At 37.4% G+C, this 24,260-nt stretch overlaps 1 protein-coding gene across 1 annotated transcript in view; it reads left to right on the plus strand.

Annotated features, from left to right (window-relative positions):
• The window catches only part of LOC136254997 (adhesion G-protein coupled receptor V1-like), a 128,874-nt gene that overhangs the window by 90,756 nt on the left and 13,858 nt on the right, over window positions 1-24,260 (plus strand). Inside the window, exons 21-25 of the mRNA XM_066047718.1 lie at window positions 6,401-6,568; window positions 15,835-15,987; window positions 16,040-16,243; window positions 19,073-19,210; window positions 19,265-19,477. Coding sequence (XP_065903790.1) covers window positions 6,401-6,568; window positions 15,835-15,987; window positions 16,040-16,243; window positions 19,073-19,210; window positions 19,265-19,477 — 876 coding nt within the window. The remainder of the gene's footprint in view (window positions 1-6,400; window positions 6,569-15,834; window positions 15,988-16,039; window positions 16,244-19,072; window positions 19,211-19,264; window positions 19,478-24,260) is intronic.

The following is a 24,260-nucleotide window of genomic DNA, read 5'->3' on the forward strand; positions in this document are numbered from 1 at the left end:
GCTTGTTATAGCAATTTTTGCAAGTGTGCGAAAAGACGAAGAAGAAGATAGAAGAAGAAAAAAAAAACGAAGAAAAAAAACGAAAGTTTGGCAGCTCGTATCTCGGAAATGGCTGGAGCGATTTCCTTCAAATTTGGAATGTAGACTCCCTTGGCTGGCGGGCAACTGTGTAGCAAATTTGGTTCCAATCAGATAAGTGATCACCGAGATACAAAGGTGTGAAAATGACGTTTTCGTTCTTCCTGTCAATATACTCACGGTGTGGCGCGCCGGCTTCTTGGGCCGCACGACACACTACCGTGTGTCTTGATATACTACAGGTTTCATCATAATGCACAGATAAGATCAAGACACACGATAGTGTGTCATACAGCCCAAGAAGCTGGCTCGCCACACTGTGGTTATATTGACAGGAAGAAAGAAAATGTTATTTTTACACCTTTGTATCTCTGTGATCCCTTATCCGATTGGAACCAAAATTTCTGCAGAGTTGCCCGCCAGTTAGGAGAGTCAAAGTTGAAGGGAATCGCCCCAGCCATTTCCAAGATACGAATGGCCAAAGGTTCGATTTTTTTTTCCGTTTTTTTCTTCATTTTTTCGCACGCTTTACAAAAATTGCTATAAAACACAAATGCGTTATCCAATTGCCTTGAACTATGGCACACGTAAAGGGAATCCAAAGGCGAATCCTAGTATCAAATGTGGTGAAAATCCAATGAATGGTTCAGGATTTCTGACCACTCATTCGTGTAAAACAAGATCAATTTGTTGTCACGACTACAGGGTAAACCGCTACATGGAATGGGTTGAAAATCAGTTTGTGGATAGATCAAACATCGTAGGAGTGCCTTTTGGTGGTTTGAAAGTAATCAAAATAAAGATCATGGAGATATGACTTGAAACCAACAGTGTGTAACAATTGCATGATCGAGATTAGTGAATAAAAATACCAATAATTTTCACGCTTACCAGGCAAACCACTTAGAACAGTGAGTTAAAAATCAGTATGTAGCTGGAATAATCATCGTAGAAAGTCCTTGCAGTAGTACACAAGAATCTGAGTACAAACCACTCAGTTATGATTCATAAGCCAACTACATGTAGCAAATGTGTGATACTCTAATAGAACAGTCACCCTAATAGAGCATTCAGCTACGTTTATAACTTACTCCATTATAGAATTCTATTAGATTGCAAGTTATTCTGTAGGGAGTTCAGCTACAAACAGTTAATCTTATAGACAGTTCAGCTACAAGCAAGTCACCCTGTAGAGAGTTCAGCTACAAATATGTCGCTGTAGAGATTCAGAACATTACAAGTCATACTGAAGAGAGTTCAGCTATAAACAAGTCACAGAGTTCAACTAGAAGAAGTCACCTTGTAAAGAGTTCAGCTACAAAGAAACCACCATGTAGAGAGTTCAGCTGCAAACAAATCACCCTGTAAAGAGTTCAGCTACGAACAGATCACCCTGTAGAGAGTTCAGCTAGAAACAAGTCTCCCTGTAGAGAGATCAGCTACAAAGAAACTACCCTGTAGAGCATTCAGCTACAAACAACCTACCCTATAGAGATCAGCTACAAACAAGTAATCCTGTAGACTACAATCAAGTCACCCTGTAGAGGGCTCAGCTACAAACAAATCACCCTGCAGAGAGCTCAGCTACAATCAAATCACCCTGTAGAGATTTCAGCTACAAACAAATCAGCCTGTAGAGAGTTTAGATAGAAACAAGTCACCCTGTAGAGAGTCCAGCTACAAAAGATCACCCTGTAACAGATCACCTGTAGAGAGTTCAGGTAGAAACAAGTCACCCTGTAGAGAGATAAGCTAGAAGAAGTCATCTTGTGGAAAATTCAGCTACAAAGAAACCACCCTGACCCTGTAGAGCATTCAGCTACAAACAAATAACTTTTGTCTGTCACTGCTTTTTACACTGTAATAAATAAATAAATAACCCTGTAGAGAGTTCAAGTACAAACAGATCACCCTGTAGAGAGTTCAGCTAGAAACAAGTCACCCTGCAGATAGATCAGCTACAAACAAATCACCCTGTTGAGATTTCGACTACAAACAAATCACCCTGTAGAGAGTTCAGCTACAAACAAATCACCCTGTAGAGAGTTCAGCTAGAAACAAGTTACCCTGTAGAGATTTCGACTACAAGCAATCACCCTGTAGCTACAAACAAATCACAATGTAGAGATTTCGACTACAGACAATCACCCTGTAGAGAGATCAGCTAGAAACAAGTCACCCTGTAGAGAGTCCAGCTACAAAAACGCACCCTGTAACAGATCAGCCTGTAGAGAGTTCAGTTACAAACAAATCACCCTGTAGAGATTTCGACTACAAACAACCACCATGTAGTGAGTTCAGCTACAAACAAATTACCCTGTAGAGGGTTCAGCTAGCACCCTTTAGAGAGATCAGCTAGACGAAGTCACCTGGTAGAGAGTTCAACTACAAATAAGCCACCCTGTAGAGAGTTCAGCTACAAAGAAACCATCCTGTAGAGAGTTCAGCTACAAACAAGTTGCCCTATAGAGAGATCAGCTAGAAACAAGTCACTCTGTAGAGAGATCAGAGAGAAACGAATCACCCTGTAGAGAGTTCAGCTACAAACAAATCACCCCGTAGAGATTTTGACTACAAACAATCATTCTGTAGAAAGATCAGCTAGAAGAAGTCACCTTGTAGAGAATTCAGCTATAAAGAAACCACCCTGTAGAGAGTTTAGCTGCAAACAAGCTACCCTATAGAGATCAGCTACAAAAAAATCACCCTGTAGAGAGTTTAGCCAGAAACAAGTTACCCTATAGAGAGACCAGCTAGAAACAAGTCACCCTGTAGAGAGTCCAGCTACAAAAAATCACCCTGTAGAGAGTTCAGCTAGAAACAAGTCACCCTGTAGAGAGATAAGCTAGAAGAAGTCACCTTGTAGAGAGTTCAGCTACAAACAAACCATACTGTAGAGAGTTCAGCTACAAACAAATAATCCTGTAGCGAGTTCAAGTACGAACAGATCACTCTGTAGAGAGTTCAGCTAGAAACAAGTTACTATAGAGAGACCAGCTAGAAACAAGTCACACTGTAGAGAGTCCAGCTACAAAAAATCACTCTGTAGAGAGTTCGGCTAGAAACAAGTCACCCTGGAGAGAGATCAGCTAGAAACAAATCACCCTGTAGAGAGTTCAGCTACATGCAAATCACCTGTAGAGAGTTCAGTTACAAACAAGTTACCCTGTAGAGAGATCAGCTAGAAACAAGCCACCTTGTAGAGAGATCAGCTAGAAACCAGTGACCTGTAGAGAGTTCAGCTACAAAAACAAATCACCCTTTAGAGAGATCAGCCATGCAGACAAAGTAACCCTATAGAGAGATCAGCTAGAAGCAAATCACCCTGTAGAGAGTTCAGCTACAAGCAAATCACCCTGTAGAGAGTTCAGCTACATGCAAATCACCCTGTAGAGAGTTCAGTTACAAACAAGTTACCCTGTAGAGAGATCAGCTAGAAACAAGTCACCTTGTAGAGAGATCAGCTAGAAACCAGTGACCTGTAGAGAGTTCAGCTACAAAAACAAATCACCCTTTAGAGAGATCAGCCATGCAGACAAAGTAACCCTATAGAGAGATCAGCTAGAAGCAAATCACCCTGTAGAGAGTTCAGCTACAAGCAAATAACCCTGTAGAGAGTTCAGCTACAAACAAGTTACCCTGTAGACAGATCAGCTAGAAACAAGTCGCCCTGTAGAGAGATCAGCTAGAAACAAATCACCTTGCAGAGAGTTCGGCTACAAAAAAAAATCATCCTGTAGAGAGTTCAGTTACAAACAAATCACCCACCCTGTAGAGACTTCAGCTACATACAAATGTAGAGAGTTCAACTACAAACAGATAACCCTGTAGAGATTTCAGCTAGAAACAAGTCACCCTGTAGAGAGAATCCTGTAGAGAGTTTAGCTACAAGCAAATCACCTGTAGAGAGTTCAGCTACATTTCAAGTCACCCAGTAGAGAGATCAGCTGCAAACAGGTTATCCTGTAGGGAATAATTGGCATGTAATAAATATATATGTATATAATTTGTGATAAAATGAAAAACAGTTAAAGTATGCTTTAAATCTTTTTCTTCCTGTGGTAAAGGAAAAAAAGATAGGTTAAAAAAGCCCCAAAGCCGGCCATAGGCAGGCTTTGGGGTATACAAATACAAAAAGAGTGATATCTAATCCAAAAAGAGTGATATCTAATCCAAAAACAGCCAAGCTGTAAAAAAAGAGTGCGGCCCCCAAAAAGGCTATGGTGAAAAAAGATGTGAAATCCAAGGTGGCAGCCAAGAAATGGCTGTGATGGTAGGTTAATGGTAAAAATTTTAATAACAACAATTCAGGTGAATTTGGTACCGCTTTGTTACTGCTTGGCTGTTTTTAGATTAGATTATTCATTACTTGAGGCATAATGGCTGCTAAAAGCACGAAGCACATTGCTAAAACTATTGGCATAGCTTTTGGCAGGTACTCAGGAGCAGCAACTTTTGCAGTGATACGTTGTGTCTGTTCAGCTGGCCTCTTTATTAATGGAATATTATTTTAGTTTTACCAGTTTAGTCCTGCAGCATGTGGCCACTGGCCTTATTAATGAGGTGGCCCTATTAACGAAAATTAAATCAATGGAATAGTATGGAAGATACATCTGGAATTTCTGGACCTGGCCACTATAACAAGGTGGCCTTATTAATGAGGTGGCCACTAAGTGAGGTTTCACTGTACCTCAATGTGTGAAATAAATTACTTAAATTCATGACCACTTTGAAGATCAAGTCATAAATTCACGCACATACTCACGCAGGCGGTAAACATGTTGACCACATTTTCATGTGTATTTAACATTTGCCTGTACTGTCAAAGCATGAATGCAAAATACTTTGAAAAACTGTTTAGTAATTACAGTACTATATAAATCACACATTGAGGTGCCAGCAAGTGTTCATAATGTAAAATACTCTTGGTACAAGTAATGCATCTGCTGTATACAGTGTTTCATTTTTTGAGAAACCACAGACTTTTCTTGGGTCCAGATATATGTACAATTATAAAGTGAGATCATGAACAAATATCCTGGCTATCAAGGTGCCCGGGTATCCATTTTGAGCAGGTCTGTTGTACCTATGCAGCCATGTCCATAACTTGAATAGGGTGGAGTGGGGCTACATATGTAAGTGTACTAAGGCGGGATTTGACTTATTAAATACAGTAATTCTGAAGAGATGGTACAACATTACGTGTTTATGGACACATGGTGATCCCATTTAAAGTCCACCTGTTAATAAGGACCATTTTTGGATTTGCTAGAAAGGGTTGATGCTTTAGTGCTATACATTATTATCTGATTAAAGAAATATAATATTAACTGCAGCACATAGGTGGTCTTTCAATGCAGGTGGTCACTAATACAGGTTGCACTGTACCTAGACACCTTCACTCTGTAAGACAAACTTGGCATGGCCTTGTTGTGAGTGGTTATTGGAGGTGTACACTCTCATACAGCAATAATAGACTACAAAATTCCACTGCATACCACAACATAATTCATTATATCTCTTGAGCCCATTGTGGTCCCACCACAAATTTTATCAAACATAGACCATAACCCAATCATTATTCACACAAAAATTCGAATTTTAAACAGCCTTTTTCAAAATATAAAGGATTAAAGTTTTCAATAAAGTACTTTCGAACCATAATTAAGTAGATATAGGGATCATTGGAAAGGTCAATCAACATGCAGTCTTCTATCAGTGAAAATTGTGTTTAAAAACATTTGCACAGTGCAAAGTTACAGTCGATTTTGTAACTAGAGATGGACCAATTTTCATGAAATATTCAAAATATTTGTGGTCATAAATCAGAAACTATGGCGTGTATGAAGCTAAAAAATTGCATGAGTTATAAGTATCACAGGTACTACAAACACATCTCTGTTTAATGGCAACACCTTATAGTGATAAGCTTGTCCATCTCTATATAGTCAATTAAATAACTGTAGCTACATACCTCTCTAAACTAAACCAGTTGAGATGTAAAAAAAAGCAGGTCTAAAAAAGAAGTATAATGAAGGGTGTTGCATATAATTATTGATATTGATAAATTTGTCACTTTCAACACAAAATTACACTGGAGCCTATCCTGGCTGCCACCATTAATATCACATCTCTTTCATACAGTACACACGCTATTCACAGCTCAGTTGTTTTAGTTTAGATAGAAAGCATGTTACAAAACCATCAATATGTACATTATTGTAAACATGGAAGGTGCTATAATATTAATGGTGAAAAAGTAATCAGCCAGGTAGTCATGCATCTCTTAAACTATGCTGCATAATCAATTGTTATATTTTAGTTAACTGTGGCAGTCTATCAGTTTACCGAGGGCAAGTGAACTACACTAGTGACTACAGAGGAAGTGTTGCAAAATATAGTTGTGATGAAGGGTATGCTTTGTGTGGACCAGAGAGTAGGACATGTCAGTCTAATGGACTATGGTCTGGTACAAGACCATTTTGTGCTAGTAAGTTTTGAACTACTGTAACTTCTCATATCAATAATAATATTGCAGTAGAGCTATGTTAGTCATGCCTGAGAATTTCAGTGCAGTATCAAAGAGAAGAATATTACGTATTTATTATATTATCCACACAAAAACAGCCAAGCTGTGAAAAAATGGTGCGGCCTTAAAAAGCCTGGGTGAACAAGTTGTGAAATCAAAGGTGGCAGCCAAGATATGGCTGCAATGATGTTAATGCCAAATTTTAACAATGCATACAGTCATTATTAGATGTTGCAGCCATTTCTTGGCCGCTACCTTTGATTTCACAATTTTTTTTCCCCCAGGCTTTTATGGCCGCACCGTTTTTTCACAGCTTGGCTGTTTTTGTGTGGATTTCACTTTTTTGTACTTTATAAGGCCCCAAAACCAGCCTATGGCTGACTTAGGGGTTTGTTTTTACTCACTCACATTTCTTCTTTTCTATTTTTTATTACCATTATTAACACTTTACAGTGACCAGCACTGAAGGTCTGACAGCAACATGTGCTGCAGCCTTAGCCTAATTTCAAGGACTTAGACTTCAATGACTTATAGCTGAAAAGATGTAACAGAAAAGAGGCCAAAGTAAGGAAAAAATCCCTCCAGCCCCAGGATTCAAACTGCAGGTCACCCAATGTCTAGTCGGGGCCACACTCAGTCTTCCTCCAGGAGGGACGGATTTTCTTCCTTTAAACCTAAAGTATTATTAACACTTTACAGTGACCAGCACTGAAGGTCTGACAGCAACATGTGCTGCAGCCTTAGGATTACCTAATCTAATTTCAAGGACCTAGACTTCTATACACACAGAATGATGATTATTGAAGACAGACTTATAAATGTATTGTATTGCATAATTTACATATTTGGTAATATTATTGTAATACTTTAATAGAATGCACATTTTTTAGGACTTCTAATACATAGAACATACATAGAATGTTCTAAAGTACTTCTATTGGTAGATCTATGAAATTACAAGCGTTTATTTATAAGCAGATTTAAACTAGAATTTTCATTAGCAGGTAGCTAGCTATAGGTGGCATCGGTGAGATAATGGGGCTATGCAAATAAACTGGCTCATCACAACAGCCCTAACACTAGTGCTAAGTACTGAAGCAACAAAGGAAAACATCTACGCTATACAACAATAGCCTCTATCATGCTTTATCACTGTTAGTACATGTGTATCATAAGTGTATTCTAAATAATTAGTGTACGTGCTACTTTCATGACTTGTAAAGAAGAGCAGTACCAGCAGTTGTAGCTTGATAGTGATGTCTCCAGTGTTGCAAGAGATGGATAATGCCTGGATTATTGTTTAAAAGCTGTTTCCAGCTCAGTCAGTGAATCCAGTCCATGAGTCCAGTCCGCGAAATACATTAGGTCATTTCTTACAATGCTGGTTTTAACTATTTTATTAACCCCTGCTACTTTTCCCCATTGCTGCTTTGCAGTGTTGCAAATTCAAACGTACATTACTTTGCAAGTTTTCTTTTACTGTATACTGTATAGCGAGTTTTTTTTTCCGAGGTAGTGATTTTCATGGATTGGTAGCTATCCATGAAATTTTCCCCCTTGAAATCTGCAGCTCAATCAATAGTATTGTTTGAGTATTATATATGCAGAAAATATCCTGAAGAAGTGAAAATTTCTCCCTAGGATAATGGCAGTGAAAAACCACCCTCAAGAAAATACTGTACATATAATGATTTTGTTCATGTGCACAGTACAGAGTTGGCACCAGTGGCATTTAATGTTTCTGATGTGACATAGCCCTAAAGTGTTTACTGCTGTGGTGTTCTGTATTGAATTGAGATTGTTAAACTCCTTTTTGATGTCAAACACAATGATACTAGTATATTAAAAGTTACTAATTTAAAAATGAAGCAGGGATCCAAACAATAAAAAGTAGTGAAACAAGAGATGAATAGCATACTGTAGTTCAGTGGGAAAATCGCTACATTGGCATGTTATAACAATCACTTTGTTCAATGCCAAAGTAGGGATTTTCCCACCGAGCTATGCTGTAATAACATCATGCATTCATCTCTTGTTTCACTACTTTTTATTGTTAGGGACCCGCCGATTATGCTGGCATAACTTTGAGCATAATAAGTGCCTGAAAGAATTGAGCATAATGCTAGCATAATAGGCAGAACACTTGTGCAATACTATAAATTCTTGCTTCTCAAAATACATATCACAGAAAAAGGTCGATATACTCTAATAGAACAGTCAGTAACTCTAATAGAACAATCAGGTAGCTGACTGTTCTATTAGAGTATGTTGATCTTTTCTGTGACATGCAATTTGACAAGCAAGGATTTATAGTCTGTGCTTCAGCCACTTATTATTATGCAAATTTATTAGCAAAACATGATAACTGAGGCATGAATATTTGAGCATAATAGGTAACAGTGCAGCATAGCATAATAGGTAAAATAAAAGGCATAATCAACCAGTCCCTATTTATTGCTTGGATCCCTACTTCATTTATAAATTAATAGTTTGTTTGGTTTTCTTTGTTATAGCAGCATACAGCTATACACACTTGACTGTTCTATTAGGGTGACTGGTGTATTAGAATATCTCGAGTCAGCCTTTCGCCTATCAGGGGTGTGGCATATTTTCATTGTGCTAGCATTATGAATACACGAATAATAACAGGGTGTGTCATCGTGATCGAGTAAATAGATTGTTAAGAATCATGAAGTTATTGGTATATACCAAGCGTAAGAGCTTAATTAAGTTTGCAGCATCTGAATATGCTGCTCAAGACAACTTTTGATAGGGAAAATTAATGCCTCAAAATGGTTTCATTGCATGAAGAAGGACGAAGACAACCTGATTGAAGATAAAAGGAAAGACAAGGTGCAGAGGGCACATACTCGTCGGAACCCCAAAAGGCATATCCCACTGGTGAGTTTGTTATTGTGGCATAAAATGGTGGCCATGTGCTGCTTCATTTGGCCTCCAGCCTTGCGACTGTGGTCAGGCAGGCAGGCTGGCAGTCAGATGAAAATTCAAGTTTCAGTGATTTTTTTAAATTCTATATCTGGCTGTGACCCCTTAAACCCACATAACCCAGAAAACTGGATTTGATAAACAATGAATTGGAAATGCACAATACTTTTGCCAATTTATATAGGTGGTTACAGACAGGCATATCTCATGAAGCATTCATCTGATCACTCAGAAAAAACAGATTTTATTAATTGGTAAAGAGTAAGCTACCTAACTGTGTATAAACTTTCAACATACACAACGAGGAACTCACCCGCTACGATGCACTGAATCATTTCATTTCCTTTCTCCTTCGTATCATCATTGTGCTTGTCCGACATGTAATCAATCATGTGATATCTATATCCATGCAAAAACAACCAAGCTGTATAAAAGGGTGTGGCCTTCAAAAGTCTGGGTGAAAAGAGTTGTGAAATCAAAGGTGGCGGCCATGAAATAGCTGCAATGATGTGGATGATAATAAATTTTAATTATGGCATTTTTTGTGTGGATTTCACTTCTCTTTGTATTTTAAATGATATTCCCAAAGCCAACCATAAACTGGATTTGAGGTTTGTTTTTACACAAATCATTGTTCTTCTTATCTACAGATGTAATGAAAATGATATAAGACAAACTAGTGCTCTACCAATACAGAAAAATACTTACCAATCAGATATCAAAGCCAATTTATACTGACATACATAATTTGTGACCGGGCCTGTGAAAATAGGGCATGTGGGCACATAAAAATTGCCTACTATTTGAAGTTTTGATGCGTCATAACTTTGTATTCCATTATTGCTTGACCATGAAATTTTCAGCACTTATTCAACATTTACTTCGCTTTAAACTACAAGTTACAGAATGACAATATTCTATCCCAATACTAAGATATGAGATGTTACGTGTAGTTTGTGCCCACATTCCCTATTTTTGCAGGCTCGGTCACATTTTGTACTTGCTTGTTCGTGGATATATAAAGTTGCACTATAATTATATGTAGTGCCTGTATTTATTTGCAATAGCAAAGTAATTCCTTCCAAGTTAGGTATACTATTTGTCTGTTAAGATTTTGCAGTGACTTTTCTATTAGAGTATCTTGATTTTTCATGCAAAATGTGATAAGTTGCAGTTGCTAAATTGTACAAAGCAAATCCCCTTTTATGCTAGAATACAATTTACAGCCTGTTGTCACAAGTTTTATTAGCATAGCACTTATTATTATGATTATAATGATGATGATTGGCATGAGTAGGTCTTAATAGTAGTGCACTACCCCGCCAATCTGTACCAAAATGGCTATAATATCGGTTTTGATTCTATGGAATACTAGAGAAGTTGTAATAGTATTGTATTACAGAGTTTATTTGATTACTTTTGTAATGCTCTAATAGAGTGCACATTTCATTTTGAGGATTTCTAATAGAACACACATAGAATGTTCTAGAACATTCTAGATTTTCCATTGGTAGATCTATGAAATTATGAACTATACTATTGAATAGATTTTAGCTAGAATTTTCATTTATAAAGTAGGAATTAAGTGAGGTGATCAGCAGTGATAGCAGTGGCTCAGAGATTAAGGATTTGGGTTTTCAGTATGGAGGTCCTTGGTTTGAACGCTGGTAAGTTTTTTTCGATATTTTTCAAGTACTTTTTTACCCCATGGTGACTGTTCTATTAGAGTATTTCAACCCCGCAATTTACAGTTGTTTGGTTTGTTTCCTTGTAACTCTATAGCTGTCAATGCAATTTCTTTTAAACCATGAAAAGTTTGAGCTATGATGGTCAACCTATACGCATACTGATTTTTAATTTATTCCCATAAGCGGTTTACCCTGTAGGTGTGACAACAAATCGGCCTTTTTTAATGCAAATAATAGTACATAGCTCTATGACTATTAATCAGATTTGCACCAAATGTGGTACGTGATTGTGCCACAATATTTTCTTAAAGTGTACCAAAGCTCATTTGCATTTTATAATGGTTTTGTAAAGCGTGTGAAAAGAATGATCTAAGCCCCCCAAGCCCCCTAAACTAAGAAAGAAAAAATTAAGTCGACTTTTGAATGCTTATATTTCACAATTGTGTTAGGAAATCTTGCTCAAATTTGGTGCTGAAGGTGGAGGGAGTTTGCAGTACAAAAATGATCCAATTTGAGAAGGGAGCACGGAGCTACGTATGTGTAAAAATCGTGTTCTGTTTCTTTCTGTAAATATACTCACGGTGTGGCACGCCAGCTTTCCTGGTTGCACGACACACTACCATGTGTCTTGATATCAACTGAATCGCCATTCTTCACACAACAATGTACAAAAGGCCATAACTTGGCCGAACTTCGTCATATTGACTTTCTTTTGATGTCATGTTGCTACTCACTTGCATGTGTTGTACATCATTATGTGAAGAAGGAAGACGAAGTGATAATTCTTTTGTTCTTTCAAAGTAAAGGGGGAAGCTCAGGGTTGGATGGACGCAATGACGTATGGGACCATTTAAACCAAAATTTAATGGTGTGGCACGTCAGCTTTCTTGGCCGCACGATGTGTCTTGATATCAGCTGAATCACCATCACATGAGGAGCAACATGATATCAAGAGAAAGTCGATATGACGAAGTACAGCCGAGTTATGACCTTTTGTACATCGTTATGTGGAGAAGGAAGATGAAGGGATAATTCTTTTGTTCTTTCAAAGTAAAGCAGGAAGCTCAGGGTTGGATGGACGCAATGAATTATGGGACCATTTAAACCAAAATTTAATGGTGAGTAAGATGGTGTTTGTCGCTTTAGCAGTTTTTGTTTTATGGAATTTTGTTTTACAAGGTATGCAATCGATCCAGTTTACTGGATTATGTGTTTTCAGTGCTTGCATTTTATACAACTGGTGTGGGTTTAAGGGTTAAGTGTTTTCTTGTTTTTATTGCTGTATATGTGACCCAGCCTGGGAAAACCGGTCTTATCGCCCATGTCAACAGATTTGTTTTTCACCCAGGACACAAAGCTACATGAATAAACTATCTAATTCCACAATCAAAATCAGCTATACTTGAGTGGTCTGGTTTTTCCAGCTGCTTTTCCCAAGCCCACTGGCGATCCATACGTGTGGTGTTGGGCCTTAATGGAGCTCTGGTCAGCCTGGGGATGGCTGTATGTGGCTGTACAGCTCTGTGGTGTTGAATAAGTACCTCTGCTGCAAATTTCTTTTCATTTTAGCCAGTTTTGAGACCTCAATGGCCCAAAACTTGGCCTAATTCATCCCTACGCCTTCCTTTTCAATTTTTGAACACCATCTTGCCCGCCTTCCAGGCCCCCCACCTCCCACCCCTTTTGGAGCTCACCTGATACAGTCAACCTCAGTTTAAAAACTATCTAAAATGGCGGGAAACTGGCTACTTGCACAGTAGATGCTGTGGAAGGTAAGGCATTGGTGTAAAACTTGTGAAAATTTGGTACACATAGCTTCAACCATTGGCAAGCTACAACACAATAAATACTTAAAACCGGTGTTTCTCGATGCTCTTAAATAGGCGATAAGACCGGTTTTCCCAGACTGGGTCACATTTGACGTTAGATGGGCTAATATTATTCCATAAAGGTGATTTTCATCACGTAAGATGTTTCTAGGATGATTTTTAAAGGTGGCATTTTAGGCGGCTCATGTCATTTTTGGGGGGATCCCTACTTAAACAGTCCTACCATACTGTTTGATTATGTCATTAGCACCTTTCATATTTGAGAACCAAGCATTAAGTGACTTGCAGGTTTACCAATCTTTTTTGTATTGCATGATCAATGTTTTGTACTGTAAAAATGGACATTGTGTAATCATGAGAAGATTTCTGATATTCACAGAGTTAGGCCATTTTTGATTAAATTACAGGTCTAAAACCACCTTATGGGCATGTCTGTTTGAGCACTAGTGCACATAGAGTACTTTGTAGTAAAGCAATGCTTTATTCCATGGTTGCATGAGATATTATACCATGCTGATAATTGTTGCATTAATTTTATGGCTATTCAGTTCATATCTTCATGAGAAAGTCTGAAAGTAAACTATTAATCCTTTGAGTGGAAGCAATTTTAATTGAAAATTTTCACTGCAGTGTATAAAGTTAGTGCCTCGCAGATTGTTAACAGAAGCATTTAATAAAGTATATCTAATCAGAGGCGTAGCCAGGGGGGGTTCAAAGGGTTCGGACGAACCCCCTTTTCAGAGTTAAGTTTTTTAAATCGTGATACTGGTTAACTAGAACTGAATTAACTTACACAAATCCACTGAAATGGGTAGCTACAGGTCTTCAGGCAGAGGAATTCAAGTACCTCTACTCACTATTGCGAATGAATTTATAAGAATACACATGTTTACACGTGTACACAGCCCCAGACCCCCGCTGTGGAGATTCTATACTTAGGGCAGAGCCCCCCTTTTGGAAATCCTGCCTACGCCCCTGCTAGTGCTAGGCATTCCAGCCCGATTTTTAAATTTTGGAAAAAAGGACTTTTTATATGCTCAATAGATAGAGTATTGATTGCCGATCTCATAAATATATAGTTTGTTGGGTTGTAATTAGCTAGTTTGGCATGCACAGTGCTTAAAAACTGAAACAAAGGTACAATTTTTCTCCGGGACTCCCCATACATTTTAAAGGGAAAAATGGCACAATTGAATTAGGAAGCCATCTAGCAACCTGGACTGTCTTGAAACTGCAGTTGCTTCTAGCTGCAAGTTTGTACATGTAATGAGAGTAACTTCAGGTCTTATCGGATCTCAGCAATCTTTGTATGGTTTGTGGTGAGCAAATATGTTTCACTTACTGCACACTTCCCAATACAATGGTGTATACCCATAGGCAAGTGGCTATCTCAAGTTAGTAAAAACATCAACTTATAAAGGTAAACAACTAAAGTGGAGGTGTCATAATGATGTAACAATACCTAAGGTGGAGTTGTGGTTTCAATTACGGCATTGTTACACGGACTTTGAAGTGGTTTATACTTTTTAGCTGATGACACAGCCATCAGAAAATTGCTATGGAGCTGAAAATCGCTAACCCAAACTAAGTAACTACACCCTTTAAAGTAAGCACCAGTGACTACCTTCCACCCGACAGTACGTTTTTAAAAGTTTTAAAGTATTCTACATACATTGCAAGGCTTGAAAAGATTACAAAACAACACAAAACTTACTTATATGTAACACTCATGATAAAACTAAGATTTTCATGATGATCAGTGTGTGGACAAACCCCATAGCGATTTTCATCCTCATTGGAGCTCGGATGATGGAGCAATCCTAAGTTAAACACGAGTTGTTATTTTGTGCCAGGGTTCTATTGGGGAATATACGGAGAATTTTTTTATTAAAAAATCTCGGATACTGGAATGCCTACTAATGCACCTTTAAATTGACTGTAATATTTTCACATAGCTGATACTTTATTCTAATTTATTTGTAGTCAGCTATTGAAAGTTGACAGCAAATTGGAATGGAATTAGCTTTAAAAACTTTGCTGAAATTATTGTGTCTTATTCTTTGTCCACTCGAAGACGTACAGGGACAACAGTGTATCTTGATCAATTTGCCAGTTGATGCTGAGTCAAACCCCATCTTCGTAGCTTGTTTCAGTTGTGAGTTATGATCGATTAAAAAAGCACCTGTAATTTATCTGCTGTATTGTTGCTGTACAAATTGAATTTATTCCTGTTCCAACTCTCTTTAGCACTATAACTCCAAGACTATATATTCATCACAAAAGGCTGAAAGTTTGACTGTTTGCTCCTTTGTTACTATAGATAACAGAGAAGTAATAAAATGGAATTCGAGGAGTGCACGAAAACAACCGGTTTTTGCTTAGCTGGTCAGTTTTATTTTTATCAGTTATGTTCCTGATTGTACTATAAAACAACTTGTTAACATGATATAATGATATTGCATGCTCATTTCATTTGGTTATTGATTTATTAAGCTGCTCATCCAAACAGTGGTGAAGTTCTTGCCTCACTCATCACACCTACTTTGATACCCTTGTCAACTGTCCAGTCCTACACTATCAGTCTTTTCAAATAAGACATTCTCAAAAGCATAGAGTAAACATTCATTACCTGGTATAGTGTGTATACATACATTACATTAACTTTTGAGATGATGCATAGTGTGGTAAACGTATTATATTATAGAAGCTTGATTTCCATTCACATAGAGTGAATGTGATGTATATATTGAATCTATTCTTGTAGGAGTGAGAGTGACACTGGATGATGAATCAAGAAATGTACAAATTAACGAGAATACTGGTCTTGTTAGTGTTTCACTATCAATTCAGTTTGGAGTTTGTTATCCCATCACTATTGTTGCTACTCCACAAGTGAGGTCACCACCAAGTGCTACAGGTACAATAACTGATCAATAATACTAAGATGATAATGGTACTTGTTGTTGTAGTGGATGATTTTGATAATAGTACAGTAACTGTTGTGGTCAATCCTGGAGAAACTAGAGCTTTTGTATTGATTGGAATAGTTGATGATGACAAGTTGGAGGGATTAGAACATTTTGATGTAGCATTTGAGATTGGTGGAACAAACACTGCCGGAGCTGAAATTAGGGGCCAAAGATTAGCACAAATAGCTATATCTAGTGATGACGGTTAGTTCAAATGCTTTACAAATGTAACATTGTTTTGAATGTACTGTGTAAATTACAGTAGAAGTATACAAACTTGGTTAATCTGTGAAAAAGTCAGGTTAAAAAAAGTTGTGAAATCAATGGTAAATGACTGCAGTGATACTAATACCAGTCAGTTGTAATAATGACAGCGTATGTCACACAACATTGACTGATGTTAACGTCATTTTTTGGCTGCCACCTCTGCATTTTAACCCTGACTTTTTGGGGGCCTCACCTTTTTCACACCTTGGCTGTTTTCTATTGGTAACATAATGCTATAGAAACAGTCTACATCTGGCTTTTGGATTTGCTTTTACTTACCTTTCCTTTATTGCAGAAATAAGACAAAGACTGGATATCTATATTTGTGTGTTGTATGTGTCTATTTCAACTATTTTGTTAATTGAAACAATTTTGTAACTTGCTACTTTACCTAAATACTCTAATAGGGTAAATGAATGCTTTAAGGAGTTTGCTTGTTATATAGCTGAATTTTCTACAGGGTGGCTTACAGTAATTTTTAATTACGTAGAAATAGGATGATTGTATTATTAGAGTATCATAACACACTGGTTATATGTACGTAGTTGGTTATTGCATTACAACTCAATAGTCTGTCAACGAGTATGCATTCTTTAGAGTAGTTTAACGGTGCAGTAAATAAAATTTAATTTAGCTTGAAAAATAACATTTGTCATTGCACTGGCACACAGATGAGTGACACTGGAATCTTATGCACTTTTTAGTATAACAAGTATAAGAAAAATTAGGGATTTAAAACTAGAGTAGGGGCAATTTAGTACCACAATAAAAAGTACCGAAACAAGCAGGATTGGAGTAGTATGTAATGTCCAATTGCTGTAAAACAATAAGAAGCAAATATCTCAACTGTGCTGTTGAGATTGAAATGCACAGTAGGGATATTTGCTTCTTATTGTTTTACAGCAATTGGACATTACATACTACTCCAATACAGCTTGTTTCAGTACTTTTTATTGTGGTACTACATTGCCCCTACTCTAGCTTTAAATTCCTTATATTTGTTTGTGAACTTTTTCTACAAGTTCATGCATAACCGCTAAACACACTGTATAATAATCTAACTGTAAATAAGTCTAACACTCATCCATATATACGTATATAGGAGCTGTATAATAAAAGTTTTTACATTTGTTAAACACACAGAGATCTCTATTTGGACTCAATGAATATGGTAGAAACTAAGGAAAAACTAAATTAGGGGCAGATAAGTACTGAGAATGTTTCTGTATAATGTTTATTTGAGTCCAAATAGAGATCTTTGTGTGTTTAACATGCTGGCTTGCTTGATTTGTGTTTCTTTACTTTTTCAGCAATCTCTATTCCATTATTTTAATTTAAAAAAATTATTTTTACACTAGTTTGTTTACTTTTATAAATATGGATAATTGGAGGTGCTGGTGTTACTCAGTATTAAGTAAGTCATCATGTACATTAGTAGTTAGCAAATACTATCAGTGTTATCAAACACCAATGTATTGTTTCCTTAATGTATTGTTTCCTTAATGTATTCACACAAAAACAGCCAAGCTGTGAAAAAATGGTGTGGCCTTAAAAAGCCTGGGTGAAAAAAGTTGTGAAATCAAAGGTGGCGGCCAAGAAATGGCTGTAATGATGTTAATGCTAAAAAATTTTAACAATGCACACAGCCATTATTAAATTTTTTTAGCATTAACATCATTGCAGCCATTTCTTAGCCGCCACCTTTGATTTCTCACCCAGGCTGTTTAAGGCCGCACCATTTTTTCATAGCTTGGCTGTTTTTGTGTGGATACTTGAAACTGCAATCTTTCTGTGATGCATAGGTGCCTCTAAAAATAGTTATCGTCTTTTATCTTCTAAAGCTATTACAGCAACTGTTAAATGTTTCAGTTGCATTTCTAAAGGCCTAAATGGTAAGATTTAACAGTGAAACATTGCCGGGGAGTCTACCATTAAGGGTGGAACTTACTTGTCTGGATCCATGCTTGTAGTGAACAGCGTTGGTCGGCACAGCAGCAAATGTTCAGAAATGCAAGTAGATAAGTTAACTTTGCTAAGAACACTTGTCTTTGATGATATTGGACAGCTCACTTAGCACTGCAACATCTATAACACGTGTTCATGGGTGTACACGCATTACATAATATGTAATGTTGCAATTGTGTAACGTGTAACTACGCCCATGGATGGAAGCCCTACTATCGATGAAGAACCTTCACTGGTACAGAAGGATAAAAGGCAAGACAATAGCGCATGCATTGTGTGTTTATCAATATGCCAAAGGTGTCTTCTTAAGTGAATTTGAAGCTTTTCTGTGAAAGAAGTAGGGCTGTAGCTGTACCCAGTTTTCTGCTATGCTTGACTGAGCGCATCAAGCAGGCAGTAGAAAATTCCATCAAATAAAAAAAAATTAAAATTCTGTAGCAACTTGACAAATATGTTTCGGGTCGATCTGAAGGCACTTTTGGGCTGGATTTTACCCAACCAATACTGTCATGTCATTGTGAAGAAAAATCGAAATAGGTTTTTGGGTGATATTTTATCACCGGACATGCCCACACCTTCATCGTCCCTACTATACAGTACTATCATACTGTATGATATGTAAATGTTTCATGTATGTAGGTACTTGTAGATAATGACACTTGAATTTTGTTATCACAATAAAAAATCTTTTTCATGTAAATTACAATAACAATCAGGACATAAATTATATAATTCTTGTTGTCTCAAGATGACAACATTATACAGTTCCCCTTGTGACTACATACATGCTTATTGTTACAGTGGTTAGTGTAAGTTTTACTGAGAGACAATTCAGTGTAAATGAAAAGGATGGATCATTGACAGTTGGATTTCAACTTAATAAAAAAATTGATCATATTGTTACTATTCAAGTTTTATCAGTTGGAAATACTGCCAAAGGTGTTGATCCCTGTAACTATGTTAACATTATTATTATCATTCTGAACTTTACAGGAAATGGAGTTGATTTTTACTCAAGTCTCAGGAATGTAACCTTTTTACCAGGAGCCATCACATCATTTACCAATATTCTGATCATTGATGATATTATAGCCGAACCAATTGAACAGTTTAGATTATCAATTGAAATACAACCATCATTTTCTGATATAGGAGTAATCCATGGCGATCCATCTTCAGCTGATGTATTCATCACTGATGATGATGGTATGTATGAAAACTGTGTTTTGTTTTAAAAAGTTACCGTATACATACAAATTTTCAAGGGATGTAATTTTCATAGATTTTGCAGTTGCTTAGCTGTCCACGAATTTTTCATCCTTGAAAATTAATGATTATCAAGACTTGCTCTAAGCTAAATAACATATAGGCTGAGCGAAAAACAGGTGATCCATGAAAATATAATCCTTAAAATCCTGAAATTCATTAATCTGCAAAAATTACATACCTCAAAGATTTGTATGTAAATGGTATTTGATGTGTGCTTGTGTGGTGTGTGCGTATGTGTGTGAGTGAGTGAGTGAGTGTATATATGTCTGTAGAATGCGTACAAGTAAATAGCCATGAAAGTTTATGCATACTGTATAGTAAAAAAACTTTGGCGGCAAAAAACTTTGGCGAATTTGGCAAACAGCGTTCAAATCGCCAAAGTTTTTTCACCAATTATTTTAGATGATCACACGAGCACATTGAGTGACTAGGTTGAGGTTGAGGTGGCAGAGGTTTTATTACGTATATCAAAGTATATTTGGCCAAATCCATCGTAGACATGCGAATGGGAAATTGGAAATGGTATCCAAAGGAGTGCTTACAACTGTGGGACACATTCCTAGGAAGATAACCAAAGTCAGTGTGGTGGTACGAGTTGACTTTCATCTCAAGTTCATTCTCAACTCAACGTTACTTGAGTTCACTATAAAAGTAAATACGGTCACTCTCGGCATCGCAGGAGACAGCAAAGCATGCCTTTGCTAGCACGTCATTAGATCAGTAGCTATAACAAAGTACTGCTAAAACAACAACACTAGCTACCTTACTACGCTACTTAACTGATGAGTTGACACCTTGTTGTTATCCTTACATACCATACATTAAAAACTTTGGCTGTAAAAACTTTGGCAAATATTATTTCAATTGCCAAAGTTTTTTGCTCCAATTTTTTCAACAGAGGGGTTTCGTCACACTTTTTTACCGCCAAAGTTTTTTACTATACAGTATATAATATATATATATATATATATATATATATATCATGAACCATGATAGTGGGTTCATAATAGGGATCACAGAAGAATTTTTAAAAATCCTAATAGAGCAGTCACCTAAAACCAGCCTTAGAAAGCAGACTCGAGCATAAAACAACACTCAGAAGGCTTATTATCAAACACTGAACTCAGACAAATGGTGATATAGCAGTAAAAATGGTCTAGATAAAATTTGGAAACATTCAAAAATTGTGAATTTTACACAAAATGTTCATATTATTATTCATAATACCGTATAGCGGAAAATTTTGGCGGGAGAAAATTTTGGCGAATTTGGCGAGCTTGCATTGATTCGCCAAAATTTTACTCGCCATGTTTCTAAACACTGAAAGTGTAGTAGACGCTGTTCATTAGTGGGTGAATATTGTTACAGCGGTGAGTGGTTAGTCTTCCTATCCCATTGAATACAGTATGGTTTTAGACTACTAATAGCTCAGGCAGATGGGCAATTCAGCTCAAGCGATTCATCTCAGTGCCCTCGCCTCGCTTGCCACGTGTGTCCCAGTGACTTAGCGAGCTAGTGCATGCTGTTTTAATTACAGCTAGCTCTCGAGCTAGCTATTTGCATAAGAGCGCGTCGATTCAAATGAGAGGCATTGAACTGTAGTAAGCTTCGTCGCCTACGCAGTCAGATTAAAATTGCGTAGGCAAAGTAATGTCATACATTCGCCAAAATATTATTCGCCAATTTCTGCCAATGATCAATTCGCCAAAAATTTCTCCCGCCAATATTTTCCGCTATACGGTATTATTACTAGGCCCGGGGCACATACAACCAAGTACAACCACCAACGGGGCAATCTACAAATGGGGCAAGTACAACAGTGCACAACCAGCACGGAATGTGTGGATGGAAAAGATGCACATACAGTAAACTTAAGTGATACATGCAATTACAATCGTGAGGGTCTGCTACTATTACGTTGTATTGAATACCCGACCATGGAAGACCATACAATGCATTGTCACTGCCCCTCCTCCATGATTCTCACAAGTTGAGGTGCAAGTGCATGCTCTCATATCTACGGTATTGAATCACATGCCTGCAAGCAATGAAAAGAAGCAGGGTATTTTACTAGAAACTGTTATCTGAGTTTGTTTTTTTTTGTTTATATGAGCTGGGTCATATGTCCTAAAATGTTGTCTCAAAGTAAAATAATGCATGGTGATGACAAAACAGCTTAAATTAAAATGAAACAAACAAACAAAACCACAATTGCTCTAATCAACAAGAATACGGCTTCCACTAAACGCAGCTCAGTGGAGACAGCAAGGAGCTCTGTTGACTGTAGGTTTCTGCTCCCATGAATAGCCAGTACAGCAGAACATAACAGTGAAAACGACAAAGAACAGCATATCCAGGAAAGTGTCTGGTTGTAAGAGGTATTGTGCTTCTGTGACAAAGTGATCTCACTCCTGGCACTGAAAGGCTTCAGGCTGAGAGCTATGTATTTTCACACACAAACTTATTAGCTGAAAACTGTGCCAGCGTTAACGTTCTCCACACAATGGCTTGCCAGGCCCAATGCAAAACTACTGATAGCTGAGTGTCGGTACATTAATGGTGTGGCAATGGCATAATGATGTGTAACACAATACTGTACAACATACAGGATACAAATATTCAACAAGCAATCATGTTAACATACTCTTAATTAGTCTCGTCCTCGCAGACCCATTCTCTGGGGTGGCGCTTATCAATTAGAGATTATAAGCACCCCTTGACAAGACTAACTCTTAATCTTGTTTCATCACCTGTAATGTGTCCACTGGAACCCGGCATGGCAACTTGGAACTCAATGTGCCACCTGAACACACTTGTAATCTTGTTGTTTACGAGTAAAGTGGCCTCTGGATTTCCTGAAATCACTCACGCCTGTTCGCTATTGTTCTCCTTCGCGCAATCTGAAATTAAAGCATGGGTGTGGTACTGGGCATTATATAGAATTACACGTATGTTAAAGGCATCAGTACGAACAGGTGCACCAATTATACGGTTGTGCCTTCGTTCACAGGCGAATCAATCCCCGGTTAGTTTATGTCTGTAGGTAGGCATTCCAGTATCCAAGATTTTTAAATTAAAAGTTCTCCGTATATTCCCCAATAGAACCCTGGCACAAAATAACAACTCGTGTTTAACTTGGGATTGCTCCGTCGTCTGAGCTCCAATGAGGATGAAAATCGCTGTGGGGTTTGTCCACACGCTGATAATCATGAAAATCTTAGTTTTACCGTGTGCGTTACATATAAGTAAGTTTTGTGTTGTTTTGTAATCTTTTCAAGCCATGCAATGTATGTAGAATACTTTAAAACTTTTTAAAACGTACTGTTGGGTGGAAGGTAGTCACTCGTGTAGTTACTTCGCTCGGGTTAGCAATTTTCAGCTCCAGAGTAATTTTCTGATGGTTGTGTCATCAGCTCAAAAGTATAAAACACTTCAAAGTCGGCATAACAATGCCATAATTGAAACCACAACTCCACCTTATGTATTGTTGCATCATTGTGGCACCTCCACTGTAGTTGTTTACCTTTATAAGTTGTTAGCTTGATGTTTTTACTTACTTGAGATAGCCACTTGCATATGAGTATACACCATTGTATTGAGAAGTGTGCAGTGGGTGGAACATATTTGCTCACCACAAAGCATACAAAGATCGCTGAGATCCAATACGATCTGAAGTATCTTTTTTCAGTTTTAAGCACTGTGCATGCTAAAGTAGCTAATTCCAATCCAACAAACTATATATTTCTGAGATTGGCAATCAATACTGTATCTATTGAGTATATAAAAATCCTATTTTTCCAAAATTTAAAAATCGGGCTGGAATGCCTACTGTAGGCCTCGTAGTTTTCTCAAACATTAATTATTAATTATTTATTTATTATTTATGATGTAATTTTAACCGCATTTCATATTATTCTTAGTACTTGGTTGTATAATTATTATCATTTTGTTTCACTCGTGTACAGCCCAAGGTTTCCATTTTTTCACGATACAAACTACACAGCCTTACTCACTGAGTCCTTCCGTGTGTCCATGGCCCAATAATTAACCCGTACTCCACAGATCACTAACCAGCCTCCACCTCGATAAATTTCTAAGTTCTTCTTCGCCATTGCCTGCTGTTCTGTATACAGAAGAAGCCGTAGAAGTACAAAATTACGGGATCTTCTGTGCTCGGGGATGCGTATTGTTCGACTATAGTCTTTATAATGTCAATAGATGGCAGATTGAAGTTGTGCAGTACTCTTTTACAAGATCACCATAATAGGGTCTCTAGTGAGCTGCCTGTCTTCGCTACGAGAAGCCGTTCAAGCATGCATGCAAGGCATCCAGTTTATTCTTCTTCCTAGCCATCACAGTGAGTGCTTTGTTTGTCCATTATAGGGGGAAGATAAATGGTAGCGCTGATATCATGGCTGCTTTTCACACACACAAAAAGGTTGGGTGGGGTGTTTAACCCAACTTGTTCACACAAGCATGTGTATTGAGAAAAAAAAATTTTAATCGTAAAATTACGTGTGCTACAAAGAAAAATATGCAAGTTTTTATTAGGCCATTACTTGGAGAAGGAAGACTCAAATCGATTAAAGCTATACACCATCTTATTAGCCTGCTCATGGAGAGTTTGAAAACCTTTGTTATGTTTCTGTAACCCCAACGGTATGCGTGTCACATGTGTTTGTTTATGATGCAGTATGTGTATGTGACTACAGGGCTAACA

Source organism: Dysidea avara, chromosome 5 (genome assembly GCF_963678975.1).
Source record: "Dysidea avara chromosome 5, odDysAvar1.4, whole genome shotgun sequence".
Classification (NCBI taxonomy): domain Eukaryota; kingdom Metazoa; phylum Porifera; class Demospongiae; order Dictyoceratida; family Dysideidae; genus Dysidea; species Dysidea avara.